The sequence below is a fragment of the Marmota marmota genome, unplaced genomic scaffold (assembly GCF_001458135.2).
Source record: "Marmota marmota marmota unplaced genomic scaffold, marMar, whole genome shotgun sequence".
Classification (NCBI taxonomy): domain Eukaryota; kingdom Metazoa; phylum Chordata; class Mammalia; order Rodentia; family Sciuridae; genus Marmota; species Marmota marmota.
Window position 1 is genome coordinate 10,970,524 of NW_026000101.1, and position 26,629 is coordinate 10,997,152.

A 26,629-nucleotide genomic window follows, 5' to 3' on the forward strand; every position below is an offset into this window, starting at 1 on the left:
GACCTATTTTGAAGACCATGTAAGATTCCCCAATTAGACTCATTTCTTAGTCCATGTATCACATGCCTTTATGGAATCCATCACAAGTTCTGCTGATGGCAGCTAGTAACTACAAAGAAACATAGAATTTGTCCTTAACCATCATCTAGGACAGGTAATGCTCAAAAGGGATACATTTTATACAACTCCTTACAGAAGAGAGAAACCATGTAGCTCATTACTATAAAACAAGAACTCTCAACCTAAAGGGACAGGCAATGTGACATTCCCTGAGAAATAAACCTCAATCTCTTACTCCACAGTGAATGATGGAAAAAAAAATTTAGCCAAATTGACATCTTTTAGGCATGATGTCTCCTCAGAAGAGACTCAATAAAACTAGGAGAAAACTATTTCAATAATCAAAGAAATAAATACTTAAAACTCAGGCAGCTTCTAAATCTCATTTCTGTTAAGAAAACTCATTTCTAAAACAGCATGTGTAAAATCTACTAGTAATAACAAAGAATAAAATTTCAAAGAAAAACCACTAACGCAAAAATAAACTGAATCCTGCTTTAATTGAAGCTTGTAGAGTACAAAGTCCTACAGAAAGATTATACAGAATCTTCTGGAAAATAGGGCTCACAAAACCCCTATTGAGAGGAGGATGAGAGTAAATTCATAGCTCACCAAAGCCTCTCTGTATCAATTTCCCAGAGTACCCAGAAGGTCTCTTTACCACTTCAATTCTATTCCTCATCTCCAATTTTTATTTCATTAGAAGGCAAAAGTGTCTATATTACTTGAATTATTCTGGCCTTAAGAAATTTAGACTTTTAGATGTTGAACATTTGAAACTTAAATAATTTAGTAAGAAAGCCAGCTGACCTTAAAAGTTATTTTGCAAGTAAATGGGAAATGGACTAAATTATCCTGGATATAATTTCATTAAGGTTTCAAACCATCCAGGAAAGAATAGAGCAATTATATCATTTTATAATTCAAGTTTAGAAAAAGTTAACTACCCAAATTAAGAAAAGTGTGTGCCCACAGATAGCTTATTTCTTAAAGGCCACTCCCTCAAAATAACACATTTCCAGTCTTTGTTCCTTTCTCCTTGTCAAAAATACTAACTTGATTTCTTTTGGAGGAATGCATAATACAAGATGATACAATGGGCCCACCTCTGCCCAAAAATGTTGAAAAGTCTAAAAGCTGGAAATAAAGCTGATAGGCAAGACAAATATGGGTCAAATATGAGTCAACTGTTTCTTCATTTGTTTCTAATTCATTCTATAACCCAAGGCTTGCATTTACCAATCCTTTCCCCTAAAGTCATCTAGCTATTTGAGCAGAGAGCCTGGACGTAAAGTCTATGGAGGAATGGGAGTTGACAGATAAACTGTCAAGGTGAGAAGAGGTAGAGGTTTGGTGGTTAATGAATAAGTGCCTGTCTAGCCAGCTCCTCTTCTTCTCTTGACTTGAATCAACCAATGTAGATGCGATGAAAATCATTGGCACCAAAAGCAGCATTACACTTGGGACATTTGCGCTGACGGGTGTCATAGCGTGTTTTCACACACTCAAAGCAGAAAACATGAAAACACTTGGTAAGTACAGCATCCTTTTTGCGCATATTACAGCATGGACAGGTCAGACGAGCCTAAAACAGAAGGAAATCAGAGTCTGAATAACCATAAAGGTTTAAGAACCAAATGACTATCATATATAAACCAACCAACCACAAAGAACTAGAACAAGAGTACCACTCCCCCACCGCCACTTAAAATAAACCACTGTCTGGTTACCTTCATGTAAAGAAGTTCAGTGTTTATTCCCCCAATATATCGTAGACCACTTCAGATTTTAACCAAAATCAAAGAAATCACTGAGGCAGTATTTCTAACCTTATAATCCTTAATTTCCTCCATCAGAATCTCATCACACTTGGGCACATTATCTGGTTTCTTTGTGGTCTCCAGCTTCCTTCGAAGTCTTGAGATGTCCTCCTATGGCAAGATAGCAGACCCATTAGACCCATTTCCTCAGACATACCTGCTGTTTTTGAGAAAATATTTCCTACAACTTGAACTTGCTGACATAGAAAGAAAGGACCTTTTGTTCTTTCATGTCCAATTTATATTTAGGAATACAGAGAACTGCAAAGGGTAAGATATTTTCTTTTGTTTCAGAAAAGACAACCATAACCATATCCCCAAATTAGTTATTTCAATTACTGTCAATTCAGTCCTGTGAAAACATAATCTAACAATTTACAAAATAGGCCATCTTATTTTGTGGCAACTGGTTTTAAGGTAAGGGTAGAATGGAATTAAAATAATTTATAGCTTGTGGATAAGGATAGAAAAAAATCATGAAAAATAGATAACATGACAAAAAATAGAAAAATTAGAGAACTTTAAAATTTCATGTTGATATGCTACTTTAAAAATTCACTAGTTCACACAACTAATAAATATTTATTTTATGCTGATTAGCTGGTGGACATAATAGGCTTTGGGAATATGACGCTGAAGAAAACAAACTCAGTCTTCTGCCACAAGGAACTTACAGTCTAGTTGGAAATAATATACATTAAACTAATGGCTCATCTCATGGTCACTTCAGACCTCAGAAAACACCTAAAAGTTGAAATGTAAGGAAAAGAGAATTGCTCTTACCTGGGCTCGTTTGAAATTGAACATATCTTTTTCTTTGGTGACACTGTTCTCCACAATCTCATCCTGAAAATCATGGAGCTTCTTCTGCGCCAACTCAAGTTGTGCTTTGAGATCATCTGCAAGTTGGGCTGCCTCCATTGCCTGTGTGAGATATACAAATAACATCATCCTATCACCCCTGATTTCAAGCAAGGCAAAATGTTAACCTAAGTTCAAGGAATGAAGTGGACTTAAAATTTCATCCAGGTTATACACACTTGCTTCTCAAGATGGACCTCACTTGAGATTACAAAATAATCCATCATACCTTACGTTTATTCATCTCCAAGGCTTGGGTCCTAAGACCCAGCTCCTTCTCCCCTGTGCCAATGTTGCTTTGCAATAAATGCTCCTTCTCTTCCAGTTTCCTTACTACCTGTAACTGGGCATCAACCTTTGGAGGAGAAAATCAGACATTAACATAAACAGGAAGAAAAATAAAACTGGCTATGCTTTCTTAATTCATAGTCCATGAAATATATAGTATGTTAGAAACAAACTATTACTCATTATATCCATGAACCCTTCAAAATATATCCAAGAGGGCTAGGGAGGTAAACTGCTATGCAGGAGTGCTGACATAGCATGCTCAAAGCTCTGGTCCAATCCCCACTATCGAGGTTAAAAAAAAAAAAAATCAAGACTTATTATTATTAAAGACTTCACATTGATATAAAATACTGATGAGATTTAAATAAGAGTCTCTGAAACCACTAAAAGTCTTTTAAAGAATCTTAGCAATTCTTTTCCAAATTGCCAAGAATAGATAAAATTACACTTACAGATATTGATCTTCTGCAGCCATACTAGTCCTCAAAACCTGACAATTCCTACTAGAACATATAAATTTTAGCTCAAATAAAAGTTCAACCATTCCTCTCTCTCAGAATAACTAGAGATTCTAATGTAGTCTTTTTCTTGAAATTAATGCATAAAGTAGAATTAAATAAGATTAAAGGATGTAAAATCACACATCCACTTCAGAACCTTTCACCCACAAACTCAAAATCCAGAGGTAGCTAGGTAAGCACTCTGACAGCTTCCCTGTAGGCTTCCAGAAATTTTAAAAGCACACACTCATACACACATTTTAATACAAAAGAGAAAATAAATCACTTGATAGATTTTAAAAATTTATCCACATCAGCAAATTCATGTGCTTTTAACAGTTATATTGTACTCCTTTGTAGACATGTAAAATTTATTTACCTGTGCCCTAATAATAGACACTTGGTTTGCAGGGGATTTTTTAACATCATTCAAAATGCCACAATGACCATTTGACAGGTATCTTCATACTGAAAGCATCTTACATCAACAGAATGGAAAACTCCACTCATCCTAATTACCTGAGTCTTCAGAGTCAAAACCTGGTCTGCCAGTTCCTCCTTCTCTTCTTTGAGTAATTTATGGATCTGATTAGACTTGATACGCTCTGACATGAGTTTAAAATTTGCATCATCCTTTTCTCGCAACTGCTGCATCAAACGGATATTTTGTTCCTGCATGTCTTCAAAGGCTTGGCCTGTGACATCCATCTCAGAGAGCAGAGCTTCTTCTTCCTAAAATGAGAAATCTTATAAGGAGAATGTTCTAACTCCAAACAATGAACATAGGAAATTAAACTTTCCCACTGTTAACTTAGTGACAGAGACAGACTTAGCTTAAGACTAAACTTAAGCTTTGTGTTGTAACTAAGTTCCCTGAAAATACAGAAGAAGCCCTATTACTTGAAATCACTGGCACCAACTTTTGGTCTGATATTCATTAGTTGGTCTGTACTTAAGCCAGGAAAGCAAATAATAACTACACATACCTTAATCTAGCAAACTTATCAAGTAGCACTTGGGTTTAAAAAAAAAAAATTTCTATCATAAAGCCTCACATTTTCTCATAATTTTCCACAACTTATAATACTGAATTTAATCTACAGAATTTTCAGCTAGGTGATATATGGTACCTAACAATAGCTTTAATTTACATTTGTCTCATTTTAATTAAGACTAAAGCAATCTGAGTTTCTTTCTGTGAACCATTAATATCTTTTGCCTATTCTTCTACTGGGTTGTTGGTTTTTTTCCCCTATTATTTTTCAGAATCTTTTAAAATATGTATTAGAAAGATAAGTCCTTTTGTGATAAGAGATAAAAGTATTTTTTTTTTTCCTTTTTCTCATTTGATCTGTTGGCTTTAGTAACAATGTTTTTGCCATTTACAATTTTTGTGTCTTCTTTTTTGTCATAACTCAAAATTATCAATTTTCCTTTCACGTGTTCTGGACTTTCCTTAATAGTTACAAAATTTACCTGTTTTCCTCTTATTCTTTGGTAGATTTATCTCTCTCTTTTTTTTTTTTTAATACTTTTTTTAGTTCTAGATGGACAACATCATCTTCACTTTATTTTTTTATGTGGTGCTGAGGACGGAACCTAGTGCCTCACATATGCCAGACAAGCACTCAACCACTGAGCTACAATCGGAGCCCCGGATTTATCTTTTTAATATGATATCTTGGATCCATTTGGAAATCATCTTAGCATAGTGTTCAAGTATGTATACAACTTTTTTCCAATATTATTTCATTTTTGTCCCACCACATTTAACATTCTTTCCTTTCCCTAATGATTTAAAACTATATTGTTAGTGTATATTAAATACCCACATGGACTTTTGTTTATTTCTGGATTTTTATTCAGTTCTTTCTCTGATATCCCAAGCTATTCTACCTATTGAAACTTGATGTTAATAATCCAGTTATCCTTAAAACTATTGTCATTTTGCTATTTCTTGGAAACAGTGAGGGCATACTGAACAGTGATATATGGTTTTTCCCATCATTTGTGTATCTTTATTATCAAATGCTAATAAAAATTTCCTGGGACTTTAAAAATAAATAAATGCATTCTTTATGAGAAAAACAGATTCCACAACCACAATCAACATATTGGTTAGTTTTTTGTAACCTAATTGGGAAGCATATTTTTGTTAGTTTTATATATTTACTATCATAATATATAAAAAAAATTATATCTCGTTTTCATTTTATATTCATTATATCTCCTAATTCCACAAAAGCAGAAAAAGAATAGATCCTTTATAAATGAAGTTAAAACAATTGACAATCCATCTGAAAATAAAAATAAATTTTTCTGCCTCTCAAACACAGAAAATAATACAGGAATGAAAGTCTTCAATGTAAAAACAAACAAACAAAACAAACAAACAAAAAAAAAACGGAGAAAAAATACTAACAAGAAAAAAAATGACTAGAATAAAAGCAAATTTCATTGGCAGTAACTTCCCTGTCAAGTAACATTTACTTAAAAAGTCAATTAAATAAAGAAAGTGTGCCCACCTGCTTGGCCATGGCCAGTTTTTTCTGCAGGTATTCAATCTGCTCTTCTACTGCCCGAATCTTCCTCAAGGCATCCTCATCAGCCATTTTCTTGTTTTCTTTCTTCTCCTTATCCTCTAGATCCTTGAGTCTTTGCCTTAGATCTTCCAACTATAGAAGAAAAATTACATAAAAATAAAAACTAAGTTATAATTCTTTTTCAAAAAAAAAAAATCAATTAACACTTTGCAAGATGGAAGGCCGAAAATACCACAAGACCATTTTTGCAGAATTCTGGAAAAAAATAAATAATAATGAAAAATGATCCAATACGGCACATCACAACACTGTTTTAACAACATGCCATTCCCCAATTTCATGAGCAACATTTTTGAGAACTATAAATATTATAACAGAGTTTATCAACCTTTCCCCCCCTTAGTCCTCAACAAATAAAAGTATAAAAAATTTCCTCCCAAAAAGTAGTCAGAAAAAAGAGAATAACTACAGTATGATTCATTCAGCGGAGAATAAAAAATTTTTAAAACTTCTTATTATTAAATTATTACTATGCCAGTAATTTTGAAATCTTACTATCTTTCAGAGAATCTTAAAATCTCTAGTTTAGATGGTCTTTGATAAGAAAATGTTGCTAAATACCTCTAAGACAAATTTTAACAGGAAGACTAGATTACCTCTGCCTTAGACTTCTTCTCTGCTGCCATTAGTTGAACTTTGTCTCTCTGTTCCTTCGGGGCAGAGCGGTACATATCTAGCAACAATTTCATCTCCTTTTGGCTCTCTTGTGCCTTCCTATGATAGAGGTGGCAGAGGGAGGGGAACAGGAATGAAAAAACAAAGGCCATATCAGAGCAAGGGAATTTGGAATTGAGCAGAATATTTTAAGGTTTTGTTTCTTTTTTTCTTTTTAATATTCTAGGTCGTAACTAAAAAACAAAATATTATACAGAATATCAGTAGACTTCTGAATATAGTTGAGAAGTACAGAAAAGTTGTATAAATGAACCATTTCTCCCTTAAATTCTCTACAAAGTTTTAAAATAAAGATTTGTCACATTTATTACATTAGACAAACTTCTGTGTTCCCACTCTTAAAAACTGAGACTCAATAGGATTGAAATGGGATCCACGATGTATTCAAATAAGTCACTAAGATGATTCTAATATGACAACTTATAAAAAAAATGTTTACGTTAAAGAGATCAATAGGAAGAAAAAGGGACAAAATTTGAAAGTTTAAAATAAACTAATCCTAGACTTCATACCTGATTAGCCACCAACTAAACACTAACATTTCACTTCTTACTAAATTACTAAACCTTTTAACTACTCTTGAGTCCAAGTATTTTGAGTACAGTGGTCCCTCAAATTAAAACATTAACAAAGACTCTACCACAGAAACTGGAGAGCTAAATGTATTGCCAGATAAATTATTAGTTAGGTGGGGAAGACACCAATATTTGAAGGTGATCTATCTCACTATTTCAATTGCTGTAGAAATAAATCTTCTAAGAAATCTCTTACTATGATCTGGCATACCAACAAACTAGTTTGTCAAGAAATCAGATACTGTTTAAGTTACAACAGCAATGTATACTCCATTTAGTATAATTTAAACTACAATTAATGCCAGCAATCACTTAAATATAATTATTTAGAACGATTCTCAAGTGTGTTGCTGCATTATGATATCCCTTCTCTTCACATTAATGAAGGACCAAACTACAGGGTTTATTGTTATTTAACCACTCAACTAAACTGCACAATAGCCAGGGAGGCCACTCTTGATCGAATTGAGACCACATTAATTGGTACATTTAGTTACATCTAAAATATTAGAATGATCAGACAGGTTCTACCATCAACCAAACATTTCATTTCATTCTTGATGTCTGAACCTTAAGGTTCTGAGTCAGAAATAGTCACCATATTGGTCTCACTTGAGTTCAATCTTCAATTGTTTGATAATTTCTGCTTCCTTTTTCCTTCCATCATCATGTTTTCCTTTTTCCTTATCCTTAGCAGAATCTCTTTCTTTTTCTGATTCTTTCAGTTTCTGCTTCTCTCGCTCTCTCTCCTTTTCCTTCTCTCGTTCTCTTTCTCGCTCCCTTTCTTTCTCCCTCCTTTCTCGTTCTCGCTCTTCCTCATCCCGTTTGGATTTAATTTCATTGACATCCTCCTGAGAGGTTTTCAGTGCTGAGGACTGGGTGGGTAAGTCCTCAGAATCTTGTTTTAACTCTGCAGGTTCATCCTTGGCATCCTCTGTACTAGACTGAGACTGCAGGAGGGCACTGCCACTGCGCAGACGTGTCTGCATAAACAGAAAAAAAGGAAAGACACATATCACTTATGATAGCCACATTTCTCACCTCACTCAAAAAGCTTCACAAACTTAATAGCTAGTGATACTTATTCTATTCCTCCTTACCTTGTTCAGATCAGATTGGGCTTCTCTCAACTTCCGTTTATACCTTAGGACCTCCCCTTTCAGCTGGTGATTGTGATTCTGGAGGCTACTGATGAGGTGGCGCATTTCCCGGTTTATAGGACCTTAAACATAGCAATAGCAATGTTAAGAGAAACTGTAATGAGGGTAAAGGCAAAAGGAGAAAAAATGAAGAACACAGAACACATGAGGATGCTCTGAAAAACAGAGAGAATAACCATAAGAAATATTCTTTCTCAGAAAGTGAAAATGAAACTGGTCAATTAGTTAAAAAAAAAAAAAAATACTTGGGCTGTGTGTCAAAAGGAATCACAGGATTTATTTAAGTTACTTTAGGACTTCTGAGTTGAAATTAGTATTAACAAATCCTGGGACCAAGTTGTGTCTTTCAAGAAAGGCCTTTATAAATTTACAGACAAAACTGCAGGGTGGAGCAAAAATAATTATATACCTGCTTGTTCATTGGCAGCAAGGGTCTGCTCAAATTCTATCCTCAGCATTTCATATTCCTTGCGGACCTGAGCCAGTGTATCTTCTAGCTGGATCACTTCAGTTCTCAGCTTCTTATGAAGACTAACCTCATCTCGCTACACACAGAAAAAGGAAACAGTCAAAAATTCTTATCAAAATGTGGAAAGCTGGATGTGGTGGTGCACACCAGTAACCCAGCGGGAGGGAGGCTGAGGCAGGAGGATCATGAGTTCAAAGTCAGCCTCAGCAAAAATGAGGCTCTAAGCAACTCAGTGAGACCCTGTCTCTAAATAAAAAAATACAAAATAAGGCTGGGGATGTGGCTCAGCAGTCTAGTGCCTGAGTACAATCCCTGGTACCAAAAAAAAAAAAAGTGGAAATATGGCTGAGGTTGTAGCTCAGTGGTAGAGCATTTGCCTAGCACACGAGGCACTGGGTTTGATCCCAAGCACCACATAAAAAAAAAACTACATAAACAAAATAAAAGTATTGTGTCCATCTACAACCAAATATAAATATATATATATATATACATGGAAATATCACATCCTATTATTTTGTCTCCTAAATTTGACCTACACGATTTAAAAAGAAAAAAGAATATGATATGGAAAAAAATGGGTTACTCAGAATATTTCCACTTCCAATAACGTTAGATAGCTTTAAAACATTAATTTAGAAACTGGCAGCATAGTGAAGAAAGAAAGGAAATGGGCTTCATCTATGAAAATATTATAATTTAGTTAGAGACCTCAACCATAAAACAATATATAAAAATCTATAAAGTAGTAGTAATTAATTTGGCTGACATATATAATAAAACCAACTATTAAAAACATTATTTTAAGGAATATGGTAAAAAAAAAAAAAAAAAGAACATATAAACAAAAGTTTCCACCCATGGCTTCCTCATACACATAAGCTCCAGCCATCTGAAACTATTTGCCATGCTCTTTCACATTCTCATACATGCTGATCTCACTGCTGGGAATATACTCCTACTTTTAACTACAAGTAAAGTTAAAGTTAAATATCTTTAAGATTTGCACTTCACCGTCTCAAGTAGAATCAAGAAGGTTCCACAGTCAAATCATATGCTCTGTCTCCTCCATCACTGCACCTTTTAGATATGCTGCTATTGTACACATTGCAAATGAATGGATACTATTCTCCCAGGGGACTATACGATCTTTAAAGACAGGAATTCTGTTACCTCATCTTTATATGCCCACCATCTAATGGAGATCAATAGTCATTCTATACATGTTTGCTGAATGGATGAGAGATTAACTGCATAAGAGAGAGCAAACCTATGACACTTAATGAGGTAGAAAAACATATATTACAGAAAACAAAGCAGCGCTGTTACCTCAATGAGTTCAACCTGGCGCTGGTGGGTTCCCCTGGTGCCATGAAGCAGGGTCCGAGCCTCATCCAAGTGAGCTTTCAACTGTAGGCTCTCATTGTACAGAACAGAGAACTGTGACTGCATGCAACGATATTCTGGAGTTTCCTTAACCACCTCCTCCACTGCACTCCGCAATTCCACCTTAGAAGGACCCAAAGGAAATTCAAGTCAGAAGCACAATCTAGCACATGTGAGCAAGATGCTAGATATATAGAAAATAAATCACCAAACTCACTGAAGGTCCTGCAAAAGTGAAACAATTATTATGAAGATTATGAATTCTATCTCCCCTTTCTTTTTGTAAAATCTATCCCAAATTATAGATCACTCAGGACTGTTTGATATGTGTCTTACATTGTTTCAATCTAGATCCAAAGATAGAAGAAGAGCTACCAGAAGGGTCCTATGAAATCTGCCAAGATGGTTCCTTTAAAAACATAGTTAAGTATCCTAGTCACTAACCTCTTCTCTTTATAGTCACAGAGAAATATTTCTGACATGGTAACAAAAATAAGGGCTAGGGATATAGCTCAGTGGTAGAGTACTTACCTAGTATGCATGAGGCCCTGGATTCAATCCCCAGTGATAGAAAAAAAAATTTTTTTTTAATTCCATGGTAGCAAAAACAATTATTCACTTAAGCAACTATTTGCTTTAATTAGCCAAACAATTTCATTAATTTAACTTGTTTTGTTTCTTCAGTTCAAACATCTTTATTCTTATTAACCCTGAAACAAATTAAATTATAAAAAACAGATGGCTATGGTTGAAAGAGGTATAAGAAAAACTTCCAGAATCTTCTTTCTTCCCCTAAGAGGGTGAAGAGGGAAAATTCTAATGGGCAGGTTTGAAAACCAACAGGATGTTTCTGCCTTTGTTTTGGCAGCAAGAAACTACAGAGCCAAATCTGTGGCCTGCCTTTGGCAAAAAATGACACGTGAATGCCTATCCTCCACAGTCTAAACATGTTTCTTTTATACACCTTATAAAGGCTCAATTTAACATCTATTTTAAATTCTCACTCTATTTTACCCTCTTCATTTTCCTCAATAATTCCTAAATTAGAACACCCTGATTACTCTTTCGATCTTTATAGGTTGCTTTAAATTTTTTCAAAACAAGGCAAGTTGCAGATAATAGGTAAATATGTAAATTAGGTTTTTTTCTCCCAGTTTTACTAAGGTACAATCAACAAATAGATTGTATATATTTAGAGTGTATGTTTTGATAAATGTATTCACTATGAAGTGACTGCCACAGATAAGCTAATAAATATATCCATCATCTCAGTTACATTTTTTGTAGTAAGAGCATTTAAGATCCACTCTCAGTACATTTCAAATACAAAATACAAAATTATCAACTATAATCACCAAGCTATACAGTTAATCTCCAGAATTTACCTTGCACAACTGAAACTTTTTACCTTTAAACCAACATCTTCCCATTGTCCCCAGTTCCCAGCCCCTGGTAACCACCATTCTACTTAGTTTGTATAAGTAAGTTCCACTTCTTTAATCCCACACATAAGGGAGATCATGTAATATTTGTTTTGTGTGGCTGGCCTGTTTCATTTAGTATAATGTCCTCCAGGTTCACAGATGTCACAAATGACATGGTTTCCTTTTTTAACTCTGAATAATACTTCATGATGTATCTATACCACATTTTCTTTATCCATTCAATGTAAACATACATCTCCTACCTCTTTGGTCAGAATTATTCCTAAGTACATTTTTTATGCTATTATAAAATGAAATTGTCTCCATAGTCTTTCTTTTCATTGAAATACAACTTGTTATGGTTTAGATATTGGGTGTCTCCCAAAGTCTCTCATGAGAAAATGCAAAAAAGTTTAGAGGTGAAATGATTAGGTTCTGAAAGGTTTAACATAATCACTGCATTAATCCCCTAATAGGGATTAAGTGGGTGTCAACTGTAGGCAGACAGGGTATGGCTTGAGAAGATGGGTCACTGAAGGGCATACCTTTGGGGCAAATATTTTGTCTCTGGCAAGCAAACACTTGGTTTGCTTCCTGGTGCCATGTCCCCAGTTGTTATCTTCCACCACACACTTTTGTCATAATGTTCTGCCTTACAGGAGGACCTGAGGAATGGAGTCAGCCATCTATGGACTGAGACCTCTGAAACATGAGTCCCAAAATAAACTTTTCTTCCTCTAATTGTTCTTATCAGATCTTTCTGGTTATAGCAGCTAAAAAGCTGACTAAAACAATGGATTTTTATATATTGAGTTTGATTCCTGCAACTTTACTAAACTTGTTTATAGCTCTTACAGTTTTCTTGATAAAGTCTTCAGGGTTTTCTATTTAAAAGATGATATCATCTAGAAGCAGACATTAATTCTTCCTTTCCAATCTGAAGGCCTTTTACTACACCTCATGGGACTAGAAATTGGAGATTGAACCCAGGGTCACTGTACCACTGATCTACAATCCCTGCACTCTCCTGGCCCACACATACACACTGGCTTTCTTTAAGACAGGGTCTCACTAAGTCGCTGAGGCTGGCCTCACACTTGGAATCCTCCTGCCTCAGCCTCCCAATCCTCCCATGGGATTATAGGTATGCACCACCACAACCAGAAAAGGCCTTTTATTTCTTATTGCCTAACTGCTCTTGCTAGGACTTCCAGTACCATGTTGAGTAAAAATGGTGAAACTGGCCACCTTTATTTTGTTCCAAATCTTATATGAAAAACTTTCAACTTTTGTCCATTGAGTATGAAGCTAATTATGGACTTATAATATCTGGCCTTTACTATGTTGAGGTATGTTTCTTCTATACCTAATTTGTTTAGAGTTTTTATCATGAAGAAATGTTGAATTTTGTGAAATACATTCCTCTTTTCGCTAGTAAATTATGCAGGTTCACAAGTGTATGTGTGTGTGTGTGTACTCATATATATATATATATGAGTACACACACACACACATGTACAGTGTATGTATGTGTACTCATATATATATGTGTGTGTGTGTACTCATATATATACACGTACACACACATGTACACACACACACGTACACATGAGTTGGTCTGGTTTTACTGCTTTTCAGAGATATGCCTCCTACCTTCAACTTCTCATTCTGGGTAGTGACCTCCTCAAAGTCTTGCCGAAGTTTCTCCAGCTCACAGTGACGGTTCTGGGCCAACTCTTTGTTCTCTTCAAGCTCTGCATTCATTTCCTCAAACTGGAGAAGCAGAGAAATAGCAAATGAGAATAAGACCTAACACCAGGTCAAACACTGCTCCCTAAGTGGGTCACTGACTTTACCTTCCGGGCATTGATAGTGATTGTGCCACCATAGAGACTGCTTCCTGCTCCATATACCTTATAGCCTTTTGAATTCACCTATAGAGAAGACAAAGATTCTTTAGTAAGTGACCTTAAATTTTGGCCTGATAAGCAATGTACTTTTCAAGGATCAGTTATTTCCCCCAAGCATCATTATCCAACTTGATCCTTTCTGAAAAGACTCCTTAAAAATGATTCTAGTATCCAAACCATAACAACACAGCACTGACCCGTTCTAGGACTTCTGCCAAGTGTCGGTTGAGTCGCTGTTCCCTCTTACGAATTTTGTCAATATCCCACTGCAGATCATCAATCATAGACTCCAGGACAGATACCCGTGACTCCGCTGTCTCCACTTTACTCTGCAACTTAGAAAACTATATCCCAAAGATGGGCATTCAGAAAAACAGCAAAAAGAGACCAAATTAGAAAAGAAATACCTTACATCAGTAGCTTAAGTTCTAAATCCCACAAAATTAACCAATGCTTATATAATTACGAAAAGATGTTTCAATGAGTGAGTGTACAAATGAAGCTGCAGATTCATTTTAACAGTTATGAGCCAATTACAATTATGAAAACTGTAGAAATCTGTAAGAACTCTCACATAAAAGACCACTTAAGATTCAATAATCAAAAATAAATAAATTCAATACTTTCTCTACATCTGAAAAGCACCATTCCCCTTAACAGACCACAAATCCATTAGAAAATATGTATTTTTTTAGAAACAAAAGACAATATTCTTCATTTTTATCAGACAATTTAGAAAATGAAAATTCAAAAAAGATAACTATATTTACTCCCAACTTTCTCTCCCCACTTTTCCACAAATGATAATTCATATAAAAACAAAATGAAAAATTTTCATTCTTTTTTAAGGTGACCCCAGAACAATCCAGAATCAGATATGATAAAGACACAAATATTGTGTTACATGTTCACATTAATGTATACATACTCTTCAGAATGGTTTTAAAACATGCCCCAAAATTCTCTGACCGTCCTATCAAGAGGTGGGATCTTTGATCCTTCACCTTAAATCTGTTGATATACAAATTAGTATCAACTTAAGTGACTCAGTGGAAATAACTCTACAAAGTGTCAAGGCTGTCAGAAAGAACATGAAGGTTTTGCTTATTTTTCTTAGAACATTCACTGGAAGAAGTCAGCTGCCATTAAGGGTTTCGACTACCCTGAGATTGCCATGCAAGAGAGGTGACCTGAAGGCATTCCAGTGAGAAACTAAGGTAAGCCTACAGCTGACAGCATCAGTAGCCAGCTATGAGACCCATCTTGCACATCAACTGGGTTGATCAAAACTACATGCCCTCCAATTTAGTAATCTGAGATTTGGGAAAGGGAAGAACTATCCATTTTGGTGGCATAGATGTGTATTTCATTTTCTTATTTTCTTACTATATTCCAATTTATTTGTAAGTGCTTCTATACTTTAACCCCTTAGAAGCTCTATGAGAACCATATGTATTAATAAACTCACCAGATGGTTCTCATGTAACCAGTCCTGTATGGACCTTAGCACAGAGTTTAGGAAACATGAAAAATGGGGCTTTGAAATAAAACAAATTTACATTCAAACCACAGCTCAATCACATTCTATCTACTCTCAGACCAGTCAATCTTCTGAATTTGTTTCCCTTAGCAGCAAAATGGAAGCTATTTTACTCTTAGAGATGATATTCATAAAATGTTTAAATACTACGTACTAAGTAAATGGTAACTATGAAATTACTAATCATCATATGAGAATTCAGTGGCCAAACCAAGGTAGGCCACATATCAGTAGAACATCATCTGAACTAAAACAAAATGATAATCAGGAACATCAGAAGAGACTTTTAAGTGCCCAATTTTGGCATGGTTTGATCATGGCACAAGTTTGGACTAAAAAGACTAAAAACTCACATTCCCCAAGTTCCCAGGACACCATCAATGCACTAGATCCTACTGTCCAATTCTCTGTTGAATTTTATCAAGCCATTCCTTAATAACATTGTTCATAGTCTTTTGTATTTGGAGTAACCCATTATTTGGAGTCTGGGACTTTTCCTGCATTTCGCAAAACCCTATAGGACAGCATTTCTTCCCAAAGACTGAAGCTCCTATGTCTATTTAAATAGTAACAGTCAAGGAAAAATATTCACTTATTTTCTTCTTCCCTTAACCTGTCCTCAGATTGTTATTTTTCAGAGCTGAATGCCTGCCATGCATGCTCTTCAATATTAAAATTGGTTTTAAGTGTAAAGTAACTTGAAGTGCTCAGAATTCTGAGTCAATATATGCCAGTGCCAACAGAGACAGGTGTCTCTTTTTTCTAATCAAATACCTCCTGAGACATGGTGCAATGCTTCTCCTGAAGGAGGTCTGTCAGTTCCTGTAGCCTCATATTCTCTTGCACGAGGAAGGAATTCAGTTCCTGTACTGCTTCGTCTACTATCAGATTATCTGAGGAAGAAGGACTATACTTTAGTTTAGCATCTATAGTGCCAAATTTTAAAAATCATGTATTCCACCAAAGCATTAACCTCACTTCATTTTCTTCGAACTTCAAGAAGCATGCTAGTTTTTAATCATCTTGTGTGACACATGAGGTACCCAGAGGTTAGGTGACTTCATTTAAAAAAACCATCAAATTATAGTCAAGGTCACCTAACCTCATCCCTTGCTATAAAGTCAAAATGCCTTAAGAAATGGAGGTTATGTAGTTTTATTCAGATAAGGTACAATCCCCCAGGAAAGTACATTTTAGAATTGAAGACAAGATCTCTACTCAGTATCAGAATTAATAGCAATATAATTCTATTTTATAAAGCTATCACAAATTCCTATTATTAACTAACACTAACAAGAAAAATTTGTTTGGAGAGATAAGGGGGTTGGGAGCAGAATTTCCATCTTCAAACAAGCATCTATAAAATCGTAGACTCACTCATCATATTCTGGAATACTATGCTAGAGGCACTCTTCAAGTTCAAAAACCAAAATGTACACCATCATTTACAAAGCAGGTATGTAAGTCTTTAAAGCTTATTATACCAGTTCATATGTTCAGATGTCACAACTACAGCTCAAATCCAAACTTTATTCAATGGAACCAGATATTCTCAAGATACACATCATTTTTTACATAGAGATAACAGAGAAAAAACATGTGCTTTCTCATGCCACCTATTGCCATTACTCTTAGAAACAATTTGGAACAAGTTAGTCACATGATATGTTTCCATGGTTTTCAATCTAGGATCCCTGTGGGAAGCCATTCTCGAATGTGATTGGGCACCTCCCTGATTGGGTGTGAGGCGTTCTGGCCAAACTGTGTCAGAACTAATCCCCACCCTTTCCAGGTGCGAGAGCCCATCCGTGTGGGAGTGTGACTGACCATTGACCCTGAGACCAATCACTGACCCTGACCTTGGAATGCTGTCCCCCTCGACCTTCATTGGATGGAATTTTCCCCTGAATTTCTTGTTCCCCAATAAAAGGCCACTCTCTGGCGTGCCCTGCCTCTCTCTCTCCTGCTAGTCTGTGTAAACCTCGCTGCCCCACCGGGTGGCTCCAGGCAGGAGCCAGAGGGGAGAGCCATCTCAGACCTGGTCAAAGAAAAAGGTAAATTGAGTTTGTGTGTTTATTTTGATCTCACTAGTTAACTTCTATGCTACGAACCTCTAGGATGAAGCTAGCGTGCTGGTCGCGCGGTTGAGATCGCCCATCAAAATCACTGGCAGAACTTTTAAAATGACATTTCCCTAGGAGGCACCCCATACTACCTACTAAATAAGAATCTCTGTGGGCAGAGCCAAAAAAAAAAAGAGTGGGATCAGAAAACTAAAGCAGTGAATTAATAAACAAGCCATAAATGTAATCCTTTTGAATCAAGGACTAAACAAAAATGAGGGGAAAATGAATTTCCAAAAAGTTAGTTGATACTACAATACAGTTTATATATTTTTGTCTCTTAGAAAGTTCAGCTTCTCAATAGTGATTTCCTTTAGTGTTACAAATAGTTCAGCTATTTATAATTTGTAATGCATTTTTTATTTTTAAACTTAAACTCCATCTTAAACCACATGCCATTAAAAAAATATTTTAAAGTACCGTTTGATACAGTATTCATTTTAGTTCCTTTACAAATCAGCAGTTAATTTACTTGATATCCATTTCTAAAATCAAATCCAACATTAATATAACCTCTGTAAATTACCCACATTATTAAGATTTAACAATACCTTCTAACTTTTCAACTAGAACCAAGGGAGAAAGAAGTAACACACAGCTTGTTTTATAGTAGGTAACAGGGAGGATTCATATCCATTCATTCCCCACTATGTATCCTAATAAAAAACCAGAAATACGCATACTAACAAAAACACTAAAGAAACCTTCGCTGACCGAATTTTCACAAGTCATTTTCATGCTTCTTAATTCTGCTGATCATTTAGCCATAGTATCCTTACAATTTACAGAATAATGTACTTCTTACTTGCCCACCCAAAGGTTCAACTCCACTACATTCAGTTTATTTCTCTCAGAGATAAAAGTTTAAATATCTTAATGATAATCAGGATAGTTAAGTATTACAACTATACAATGATTGTTACTAAAAACATAAAATCAAGGCATTTTATTTGCATTTGAGCAAGTTATTTGTCACAAAGGACTACAGATGTAAACTACCTACACAAACACTTAACTGTAGTATGCAAATATAAATTCCTATATTAACACTGAATAACATGAGCATTCCAAATAGTGATTTAAGTACACACTTCATCATCCATATCCTTTCTATTTTACCTTTTTAAACATAGAAATCATCTCACAACCAACTCAGCCAACTCTTTTTAAAAACATTAAAAACAAAAAACATTAAAACTGACTCTTAAATCAAAATTAATTTTGCTACTTATAAAAGTATCTAATATAAAGTATCAGAATGGGATTTTTCCTCAGTTTGTTGAAGGACTGTGTCTCAAAATGTGAGGCATTCTTAAAATACTAGCATAACATGGTAATGGCATCACCAGTAATGAAGACTAGTATTCCAAAAAATTTAATAAAAAGTAAATATGTAATTTTGCAAACTATAAATCACCATGCAAAGGAGAGTTCTTTTTCTTATCTTTTTTTTCCTTCCCTTTACTGTTTTGGTGCTCAGAATTGAACCCAAAGCCATGCACATGCTAGGCAACTGCTCTACCATCAAGGTATACTGCAGTTCCACAAAGGTGACTTAATTCACCTCCCACTACTTCTGGTCTCCAGGATCTTGCCTCACCTCCACTGTTTAGTTTCCGGGATAAGAGCTCCACTTTTTCTTGCAATTTATCATAAACAGTCACAATCTGGGACACAGCTCGCCGGGAGGACTCCACACGCTCCTGCAGCTGAGACTCCATCTCTTCACTGGAACTGCTGGCCAAAGTAGCAAGGAAAGAGAAAGCTGGCTCTTGCCCTTCCCCTGAGGACACAGGGGGAAAATATCAAAATCCATTTTTCCCCTCAAAAGGAGAGCTTCAAAGTAAAGCTCAAATTTGAAAACCAAGATAACATGCAATGATAGAATCAATCATAAATACTCACCTCTCTCTCGGTCATCTTTGCGTTCCTGATTGCTATCAGAGTCAGGTTCTGGTTCCGGCACAACAAGGGCTTTCCTTTCTGTGAGTAGGTCTCCCAAACCCTGCTCCAGATCATAACGTTTAAGGATGATACGGATGTTTTCATCGAACTGGAGAAGCATATGTACAATTATGAAGATAGAAAAAGGCACAACTTTTGAAACGAAGAGTACTAAGAGCTAAAATGTTCAAGCAAATCTGAACAAATAAACAAGTTAGCTACCTGACTCCAGTACCGATTGACAATCAACAGTGAAGCATCATCAGTGGCCTGTCGTCGTTCTAGTTTTTCAATGTGCTCCCGAAGTTCATCTTCGATGGCCTGACGCTGATCGAGCATTTCTGCTAGCTTGCGATTTTTTGTTTGTAGTGTTCGAATGTCTAACTCCTCCTACCCCAGGAAACCAGTATTATTAGTTACCACAAAGAAATCAGACAAATGAGATGTTAAACTCATCAAGTTCACATTAGTTCATTAGTTATTTCTTAGGAATAAAGCTATTCATTATAAAGATATCTTACAATAAATAGATAAGAAGAAAAAGCAAAAAAGAAAGATAAAGGAATAGGTGTATGATGACATGAGGAAAGAACAAACACATACACTTTTTTATTATTCCATTCACATCTACCTCCACAAAGTGATGCTACTGTGAGGCTCCACCATCCAGTTAGATCATTCTCTACTTCAATAAACACTGTCTTCTATCCCTTAAGAACCACTCTTCATTCATTCAAGACTTTAGCACCTGCATCCTTCTCTATTCCAGTCCCTGCCAATGTATCTGGCGACTTCAACATACATGTGGACAGACCATCTGATTCTCTAGCATCTAGGCTGTCAGTAGTTTGAACTCCTTCACTCAGTGATTATACCCTCCCCTGTGCTTCAGTCATGAATTCCCAAAACAATCTCACAGACATTATCTAGAACTCTGCTACATCTGAAATCTTAAAATTCCAACTTCCCATTCCCTGAATAAAACCATATTTCTCCATGTATCTCATGTCCTTACACTATTATGCCAGTTCTTTTATCTCATTTAGACCTCCAGAATTTGAATTCTCTTTCTCCTTCTTAATCCCTTTTTGTTTCTACTACCTCCCATATTCTAAGTATACTCTGTAGAACATTCCTTCAAACACCTGGCTACTCTTCTCCTCCATTCTCTGCCTTTCTTTTATTCTACCTCTGTGAACAAACCCCAATCAGAATTAATTGACTATTCCATTCCAATAGCCAGTTTCCTAAGACTTCCGGATGAAGTCATTAAACCAGGGAGACTGGTGACTTTATAAAATGAATTCCTAACCTGAAAAGATCTTATAATTTGTGAAGAAAAATTTCTTTAACAGATGAGCTCCCATTCTACAATCAAAGCAACAGAAAACTCTTTATCAAATGCTACCCTCTTTCATATCACACTAAACACATGGATTTATCTCCTTTTTCTAATAAAAAAAAATATATCATCCATCAGCTCTGAAACTCCTGAATTCTTCACTTCTATAACTCATCACACAACTCACTAACCAAAGCACACATTCTTAAAACCTCTATTTGTGCTCAGGATCCCTTCTCTTCTGTTGGCGCAAAAATCTCACCCCATTTGTAATTCCACACCCCTCTCAATACTTTTAACCTCTCTCTAGTTCCTGCCCTAAGTCAGGTTGGGGAGGGGACACAAAGTTTGGAATATCACAGTCCAAGAAATAGTATGTGGAAATGCTTACATTCTTTCTTTCAACTAGGAATAACTAGGATGAATATTTTAAAGCAAGAATTGCTTATTAGAGCACCAATTTCTTGTTCTACTTTTCTCTTTTCATTTAGTTAAAACATTCTTGACATGTCAAAGCAGACAATAGTTTCCCCACTGCTTATTAATACTATTAATAGTATTAATAAACTGTATCTTTAGCCTCTTCTCTGAACATCATCTTCCCCCTCTTGTCACTGAAACCTAGATGAGAACACCGTTTCCCTGAAGGCTTCTCCAGTTGTGGCTGTTTCCCTCTGGAGGCTTGGAGGCAGGTGATACCTTGTTTTCCATTGCGATTCCCAAGCCATTAACCCATCTGCCTCCATAAAACATAGCTTTGCAGCTTATGCCACTGTTCTTTACCACTTGCCACTGGCTATGGTTGAACTGATCTATAAATGCCCAAGTCATGTCCCCACATTTCTCGAAGATTTAGCATCTAGCTTATTATCTCTCACTTTCTACACAACTACTCCTGACATAATTCCTAATCAGTTCAATTCCCATATAGATGATCTTTCTGGATATCAAGTCACTGGTCTCTCTGCGATCAGCTCCCCTAGTTATTCTCAGTTTTAGCTGTACCTGCAGGTTCTCAATGAGCTCACTCTTCAGAAATAGTACCTATTTTTTCCAGCTCACTCCAATTTCCTAACTCCAACAATTCTTCAACCTCACTAGAATCTACAATCCATATGCCTTTCCCAATCCTTTGTTACTCTCACTTCCTCACCTCCTTTTTTTTTTTTTAATCAGACTTAAATCTCATGATCAGTCATTTGCCTTTTAGAAACCTTCTATCTTTCCTTGCTACTTCATCACATTTCTCTGGTAAAAACTCCAATCCTGGTAACAACCTATTTTCCACATACACTAAGCCTAGCCATGCAGCTGAAAGTGACTAGGAAAAAAAAATAACGAATACCATGCTGATGACTGGTTTCACTCTAAGCTCATGTTCACAAATTCAAGTGGGCCCCAGTGCTGCCCAACAACTCAACTACACCTCCCTGGTCCATTCTCTTTTCAAGATGACTACTTCATACCTTCTCCTGTCTCTTCCTCCCCCATCCTCACTCTCAGATGAGTCTTGCTTTTGATTTCACTGAAAAAAAATAGAAGCAATCAGAAGAGGACACCCATACCTCCCTCCCACAACCACAGCTGCCAACCTATTTATATCCAAACCCATATCCCCTGCCTTCTTTCTTGCCATCCCTGTTCCTAGTCAAGGCCATTTCCTCCATATGTATATTCCATTCCATTCCATTCCCTCTCACCTTCTCAAGGACCATCATACCTGTAACTTGTCTCCTCTTTCTGCTATATCATCAATTTCATCCTTTCTACCAAATAATTTTGTCTATAGATAAACATGCTACAGTATAACAAATCTTAAAAAACAAACAAAAACTTTTCCTTGATCCCATTTCCCATTTCTCTCTGGCTACTGCCCTTATTTTATTTGTCCTATTTTAGAATAATGCTCCTTCAAAACACTGTCTCCCCCTCATTTCCCTAGTGCCTCTCCTCTATATTTTCTTAATCACACTGCAATCCATCCCCACTGCTGCACCTACATAGGTCTTTTGAGTCTCCAATGAACGATTACTATATATAATATCACAATCCTTCCCCTTACTCAACCTATCAGCAACACCTGATCAACTCTTTGAAACATAGGACCCCACTCTTTACTTGTTTCCCTTACAACTCATTTTATTGGTTCCCTTTTTTCTTTTTTTGTCTCTTTAATTAATTCCTCTCATCTCCTTGAAGCAAACATGTCACAGTACACCAAGATCCTGACCTTACACCTGTTCAATATGTAAGCTTATTGCTTGAGAGTCTCTAATCTCATTTAAGTACCATTTCCAAAATGGTGATTCCCAAATATACAGCCTTAACCCAGTTAGCCCAGACCTCTCTCCAGAATCCAGGTTACTATATCCAACTACCAATCTACTTAGTGATCTAACTGCCTCTACTAAATGTTTAAAACTAAACCAAACTCATGATTCCCAAAAACCTATTCTTCTCATATCCCTACTTAGCTAAATAAGAGAAATCTTCATTACTTCCAAAAGCCTATGGGATATTCCCTTCTAGCTCTCATATGCCTCATCCACTCCACTAGCATATCTTGTCAATGCTACTTCCATGGTGGTCCACACCATGTTCCCTTGTTAGAATTCCAGCACAGGCTTCCTGTAGCAAATACTTCTGTTCCATGTTTTGTCAGCATGCCAGATTTCAGCACATATATGGTGGAAAAGTCAACTCATACTGCTAGTAGTCCCACTTTAAGCATACTTTGCAGTCATAGTTTTTTCTATTCCACAATCTCAGCTAGCTCACTATAGCAACTTTGAAATACACACAGGAAGAGCCATTGCTTTCAATAGGAACCTTCAACTAATGGGCAGGAGCCAATGGATACATGCCTCAGATCCCCACCTTTGGAGAGGTTTAGCTATCAGGTGTGGCAGATGGAGGATGAGAAGGAGCAAGGGAATAATTCTACTAATTGAATTCTTATTGTAACCCTTGTTCCCCTCCAAACATAGGTCAGAGCATGTTACTTCCCTATTTAAGACCTTCCAGGAGGGCGTGGTATTGCATGCCTATAAGCCCAGTGACTTGGGAGGCCAAGGCAGGAATATCACAAATTCAAGATCAGACTCAATAACTTAGCAAGGCCCTAAGCAATTTAGCAAGACCCTCCTGTCTCAAAATAAAAAGGACTGGGGATTTACCTCAGTGGTAAAGCACCTCTGTGTTCAATCCCCAGAAATGAAAAAAAAAAAAAAAAAAAGACCTTCCAATGGCTCTTAACTGCCCTCTGGATAAACTCCAAACTGGATATGTGCTGGGCTTCCCTTAGAGCATGTGCTTATTTCTATCAATGGCATACATCACACTCCATTTTAACAGTTTATTCCCATGTAAATGACTTCAGTCTAGGGGCTATCCTCAATGTAAAGCACACTATCCAGCCAATAAGATGCTCAATGGATACTTACATTTGAATATTTCAATACATGCCTTTGAGTAAATATGTTTGGAGTGCATGGTGTGAGGCATTGTTTAGAAAGAATCATCTCCTGACAGCAATATGCGCTACTTTAACCCCAGAGAGCTCCAGAGATGACACCTCATCAACAATTTACTACAAATGTTCCTTTTTTTTTTTTTTGGACTCTGTAAAGAATCAACCTCTCAGGACCTCAGCCTTAAAAATAAGTAATGGAGGGCACCTTAACATCATATCTCCTGGTTGAGTTCCAAAATACAGAATCTTGATCTAGTTCAAAACTTTTAAGTTCTTATCTGTTAAGATATATAATATTACTGAGTTTTTGGTGTACACACTCCAATGAAACTGTCATTGCCACAAGAGCAAGAAAAGTACCAATTTTACTCCCCATTATATTATCTAGTACAACAATAGTCGTAAATAGCTCACTTTCAGGTATACTTACTATGTTGAAGGCAATGTTGTAACACTTAACAAAGACTCTCATTACAACCTAACATGACAAGTACTGTAAATTCATTTCACAAAGAAACAGAGGCAAAGGAAGGATAACATAAGGCCATGCAGCTAGAAAGTAGTGCAGCTGAGAATAAACCTCAGTCAACTTGGCTTCAGACTCTCACTTTTCACCACACTCACTTGTTTTACTACACTATCTTTTAGAACTTGGCACGAAATTTTCCTGTGCTTAAAAAATGAATATTTATATTCCCACTGCTAAATAACTTTAACCAATGCTATGTCAAGCATCAGAGTCTCAAAAGAACATAAACACATCTTGAAAACAAACACAAATGTCAGTGTACCTCTCTTCTAGAACTGACCACCATATCATTTCACCCACTTCACCTCTTTTATTTCCCTCTTCTTTTCAAATGGCTTTTCCTTTTTCCAAAAGGCTTCCATAAATTTTTTTGTTCCAGGTTGCAACCAACATTAGAAAAGCATATTTTCATAGCATTGTTTTGCCATACCGTTGAAGAGACACCCCCTAGCTTAATTGTTTCCACGGTGGTCCCTGAATCTTCAACAGCTGCCTTCTTCTCTGGAGGCATGGATGTGCCTGGCTCACCAGCTGCTCTTTTATTTCCGATTCCTGACATCTTGGCATAAGATGATAGCCGTTTTTCTGGAGGGAAAAAAAGAGCAGAAACTGAAATAAGATAATGCAAGGAGAATAACAATAAAGAAAGACCATGCATGATGTAAAAATTTACGTGTCACCCTAGATCTATTAATTAATTACACACAAAGCAACAACACCTCCAAATTCCTTTTAAGAAAGAAAAAAATAACACATGGAGGAAGAATTGACATTATAGGTTTCTAAATAAGATGTTAATAAGATATAAGACAATGGGCAAAGAGTGAAGAGACTACAAATAAATTTCAACAATCACACTTCCTGAAATGCCAGAACCAGAAATGTAGAGTTTGATGATGACAGAAGTTAGTTCCATACTGTTTAGAATCAGAGAGCTGAAAGAGATCTGGGAAATGGCTACTAAGTCATTAATAATGGACAAGTCAGTAATCATCTCTGAACCTCAGTTTCCTAAGCCAGAAATAACCACACGTACTGCCCACGCCTATTATAAGGAACAAGTGATGCGATCACAAAGAGAAATAATGCTGAACACAAACCTCTCACTCAAAAACTCCAGCTCTCCCTGTAATATTTGCAGTTTTCCCCCTATTTCCAAATAAGGAAATTAGACCCGGTACGAATTCCAGTTCTTCCTCTTGGGGAACCGTGTTTTGCCTTAAAAAGCTTGAGTTCACCAAAAGGTGCCGGTTGGTTTCCTCACCTGTACAACCGACACACACATTTTTCATCTGCCCTACCTTATTTCCAGAGTTTCGGAGCTCAAAGGAGGCGGAAGGGACGCTAAGGCACTTTCGCTACTTCAGGAAGCAACCCTGCCATCACCGAGACTACAGACTGCTTTCCTTCCAATTCGAGCTCAGGAGAAGGGTATCGGTGGCAGCAAACTGAGTCGGGCCTCGCCTGGAAAGAGGAGGCAGCAGGGCAAGGGCGGCTATTGCAGGGGGCCCAGGACCCAGCGCTAACTGTAGGCCCGAAGACCAAGAGGGCGGAGTTTCGCCAAGGCACACAGCAGAGACCTAAGCCGGCTTCTTAAACTCGCGCCACAGGGAACACACCTCCGGGCAGTTATTCACCTAGGCCCGCGCAGGCCGCCCATCCCTCACCTCTGACCCGCGCCGAAGAAGAAACCAGCTTCCGGCAGGAGGGGTCAGGAAGAGGAAGAAGGGAAAAAAAAGAGGAAGTTGCTTCAACCGGGTGAGCTCCAGCGGGAGGAAGTGACGCGTGAGGGTGCCTGGCAACCTGCGTAAGCACCGCCTCCTAGGAACAAGAGCCCCTAGAAGCTAAGACCTCCCGAGATACGCAGGCCTCCTTAGCGCGCCGGGAGCCCTTGACTTTTGTTGTCTTGTTGGCCTTGCTTTTCTGCTGAGATAAAGTATCTTGT

The 26,629-nt window shown here is 36.7% G+C and overlaps 1 protein-coding gene across 5 annotated transcripts; it reads right to left on the reverse strand.

Moving 5' to 3' along the window:
- Positions 1-541: 541 nt before the first annotated feature.
- Positions 542-26,404, reverse strand: Rnf20 (ring finger protein 20). 5 transcript variants are annotated; one of them, XM_015492246.2, is made up of 20 exons: positions 26,352-26,404; positions 25,115-25,269; positions 19,564-19,731; positions 19,303-19,450; positions 18,998-19,180; positions 16,049-16,167; positions 13,932-14,078; positions 13,681-13,758; positions 13,478-13,597; positions 10,344-10,523; positions 8,955-9,090; positions 8,486-8,607; positions 7,998-8,368; positions 6,732-6,849; positions 6,058-6,207; positions 4,052-4,264; positions 2,971-3,096; positions 2,664-2,804; positions 1,890-1,991; positions 542-1,645 (listed from the first exon to the last, which is right to left on the reverse strand). In XM_015492246.2, the coding sequence occupies exons 2-20, from the start codon at positions 25,241-25,243 to the stop codon at positions 1,469-1,471; spliced, it is 2,928 nt and encodes a 975-aa protein (XP_015347732.1). In that variant the 5' UTR covers positions 25,244-25,269; positions 26,352-26,404; the 3' UTR covers positions 542-1,468. The 5 variants fall into 5 exon arrangements, with proteins under 5 accessions (XP_015347732.1, XP_015347731.1, XP_048639244.1 ...); XM_015492245.2 differs by having other exon boundaries at positions 25,986-26,396; XM_048783287.1 differs by having other exon boundaries at positions 26,322-26,367.
- Between the last annotated feature and the right edge of the window lie 225 nt (positions 26,405-26,629).

Bases quoted from the DNA above. Each gene is read 5' to 3' on its own strand.
- Rnf20 (XM_015492246.2), bottom strand. From the start codon at position 25,243: ATGTCAGGAATCGGAAATAAAAGAGCAGCTGGTGAGCCAGGCACATCC. The intron at 8,369-8,485 runs GTAAGGAGGAAT...CTGTTTATGCAG, and splicing joins CCCAATCTGATCTGAACAAG to ACACGTCTGCGCAGTGGCAG. The intron at 3,097-4,051 runs GTAATTAGGATG...TCTCCTCCAAAG, and splicing joins TTTTGACTCTGAAGACTCAG to GTTGATGCCCAGTTACAGGT.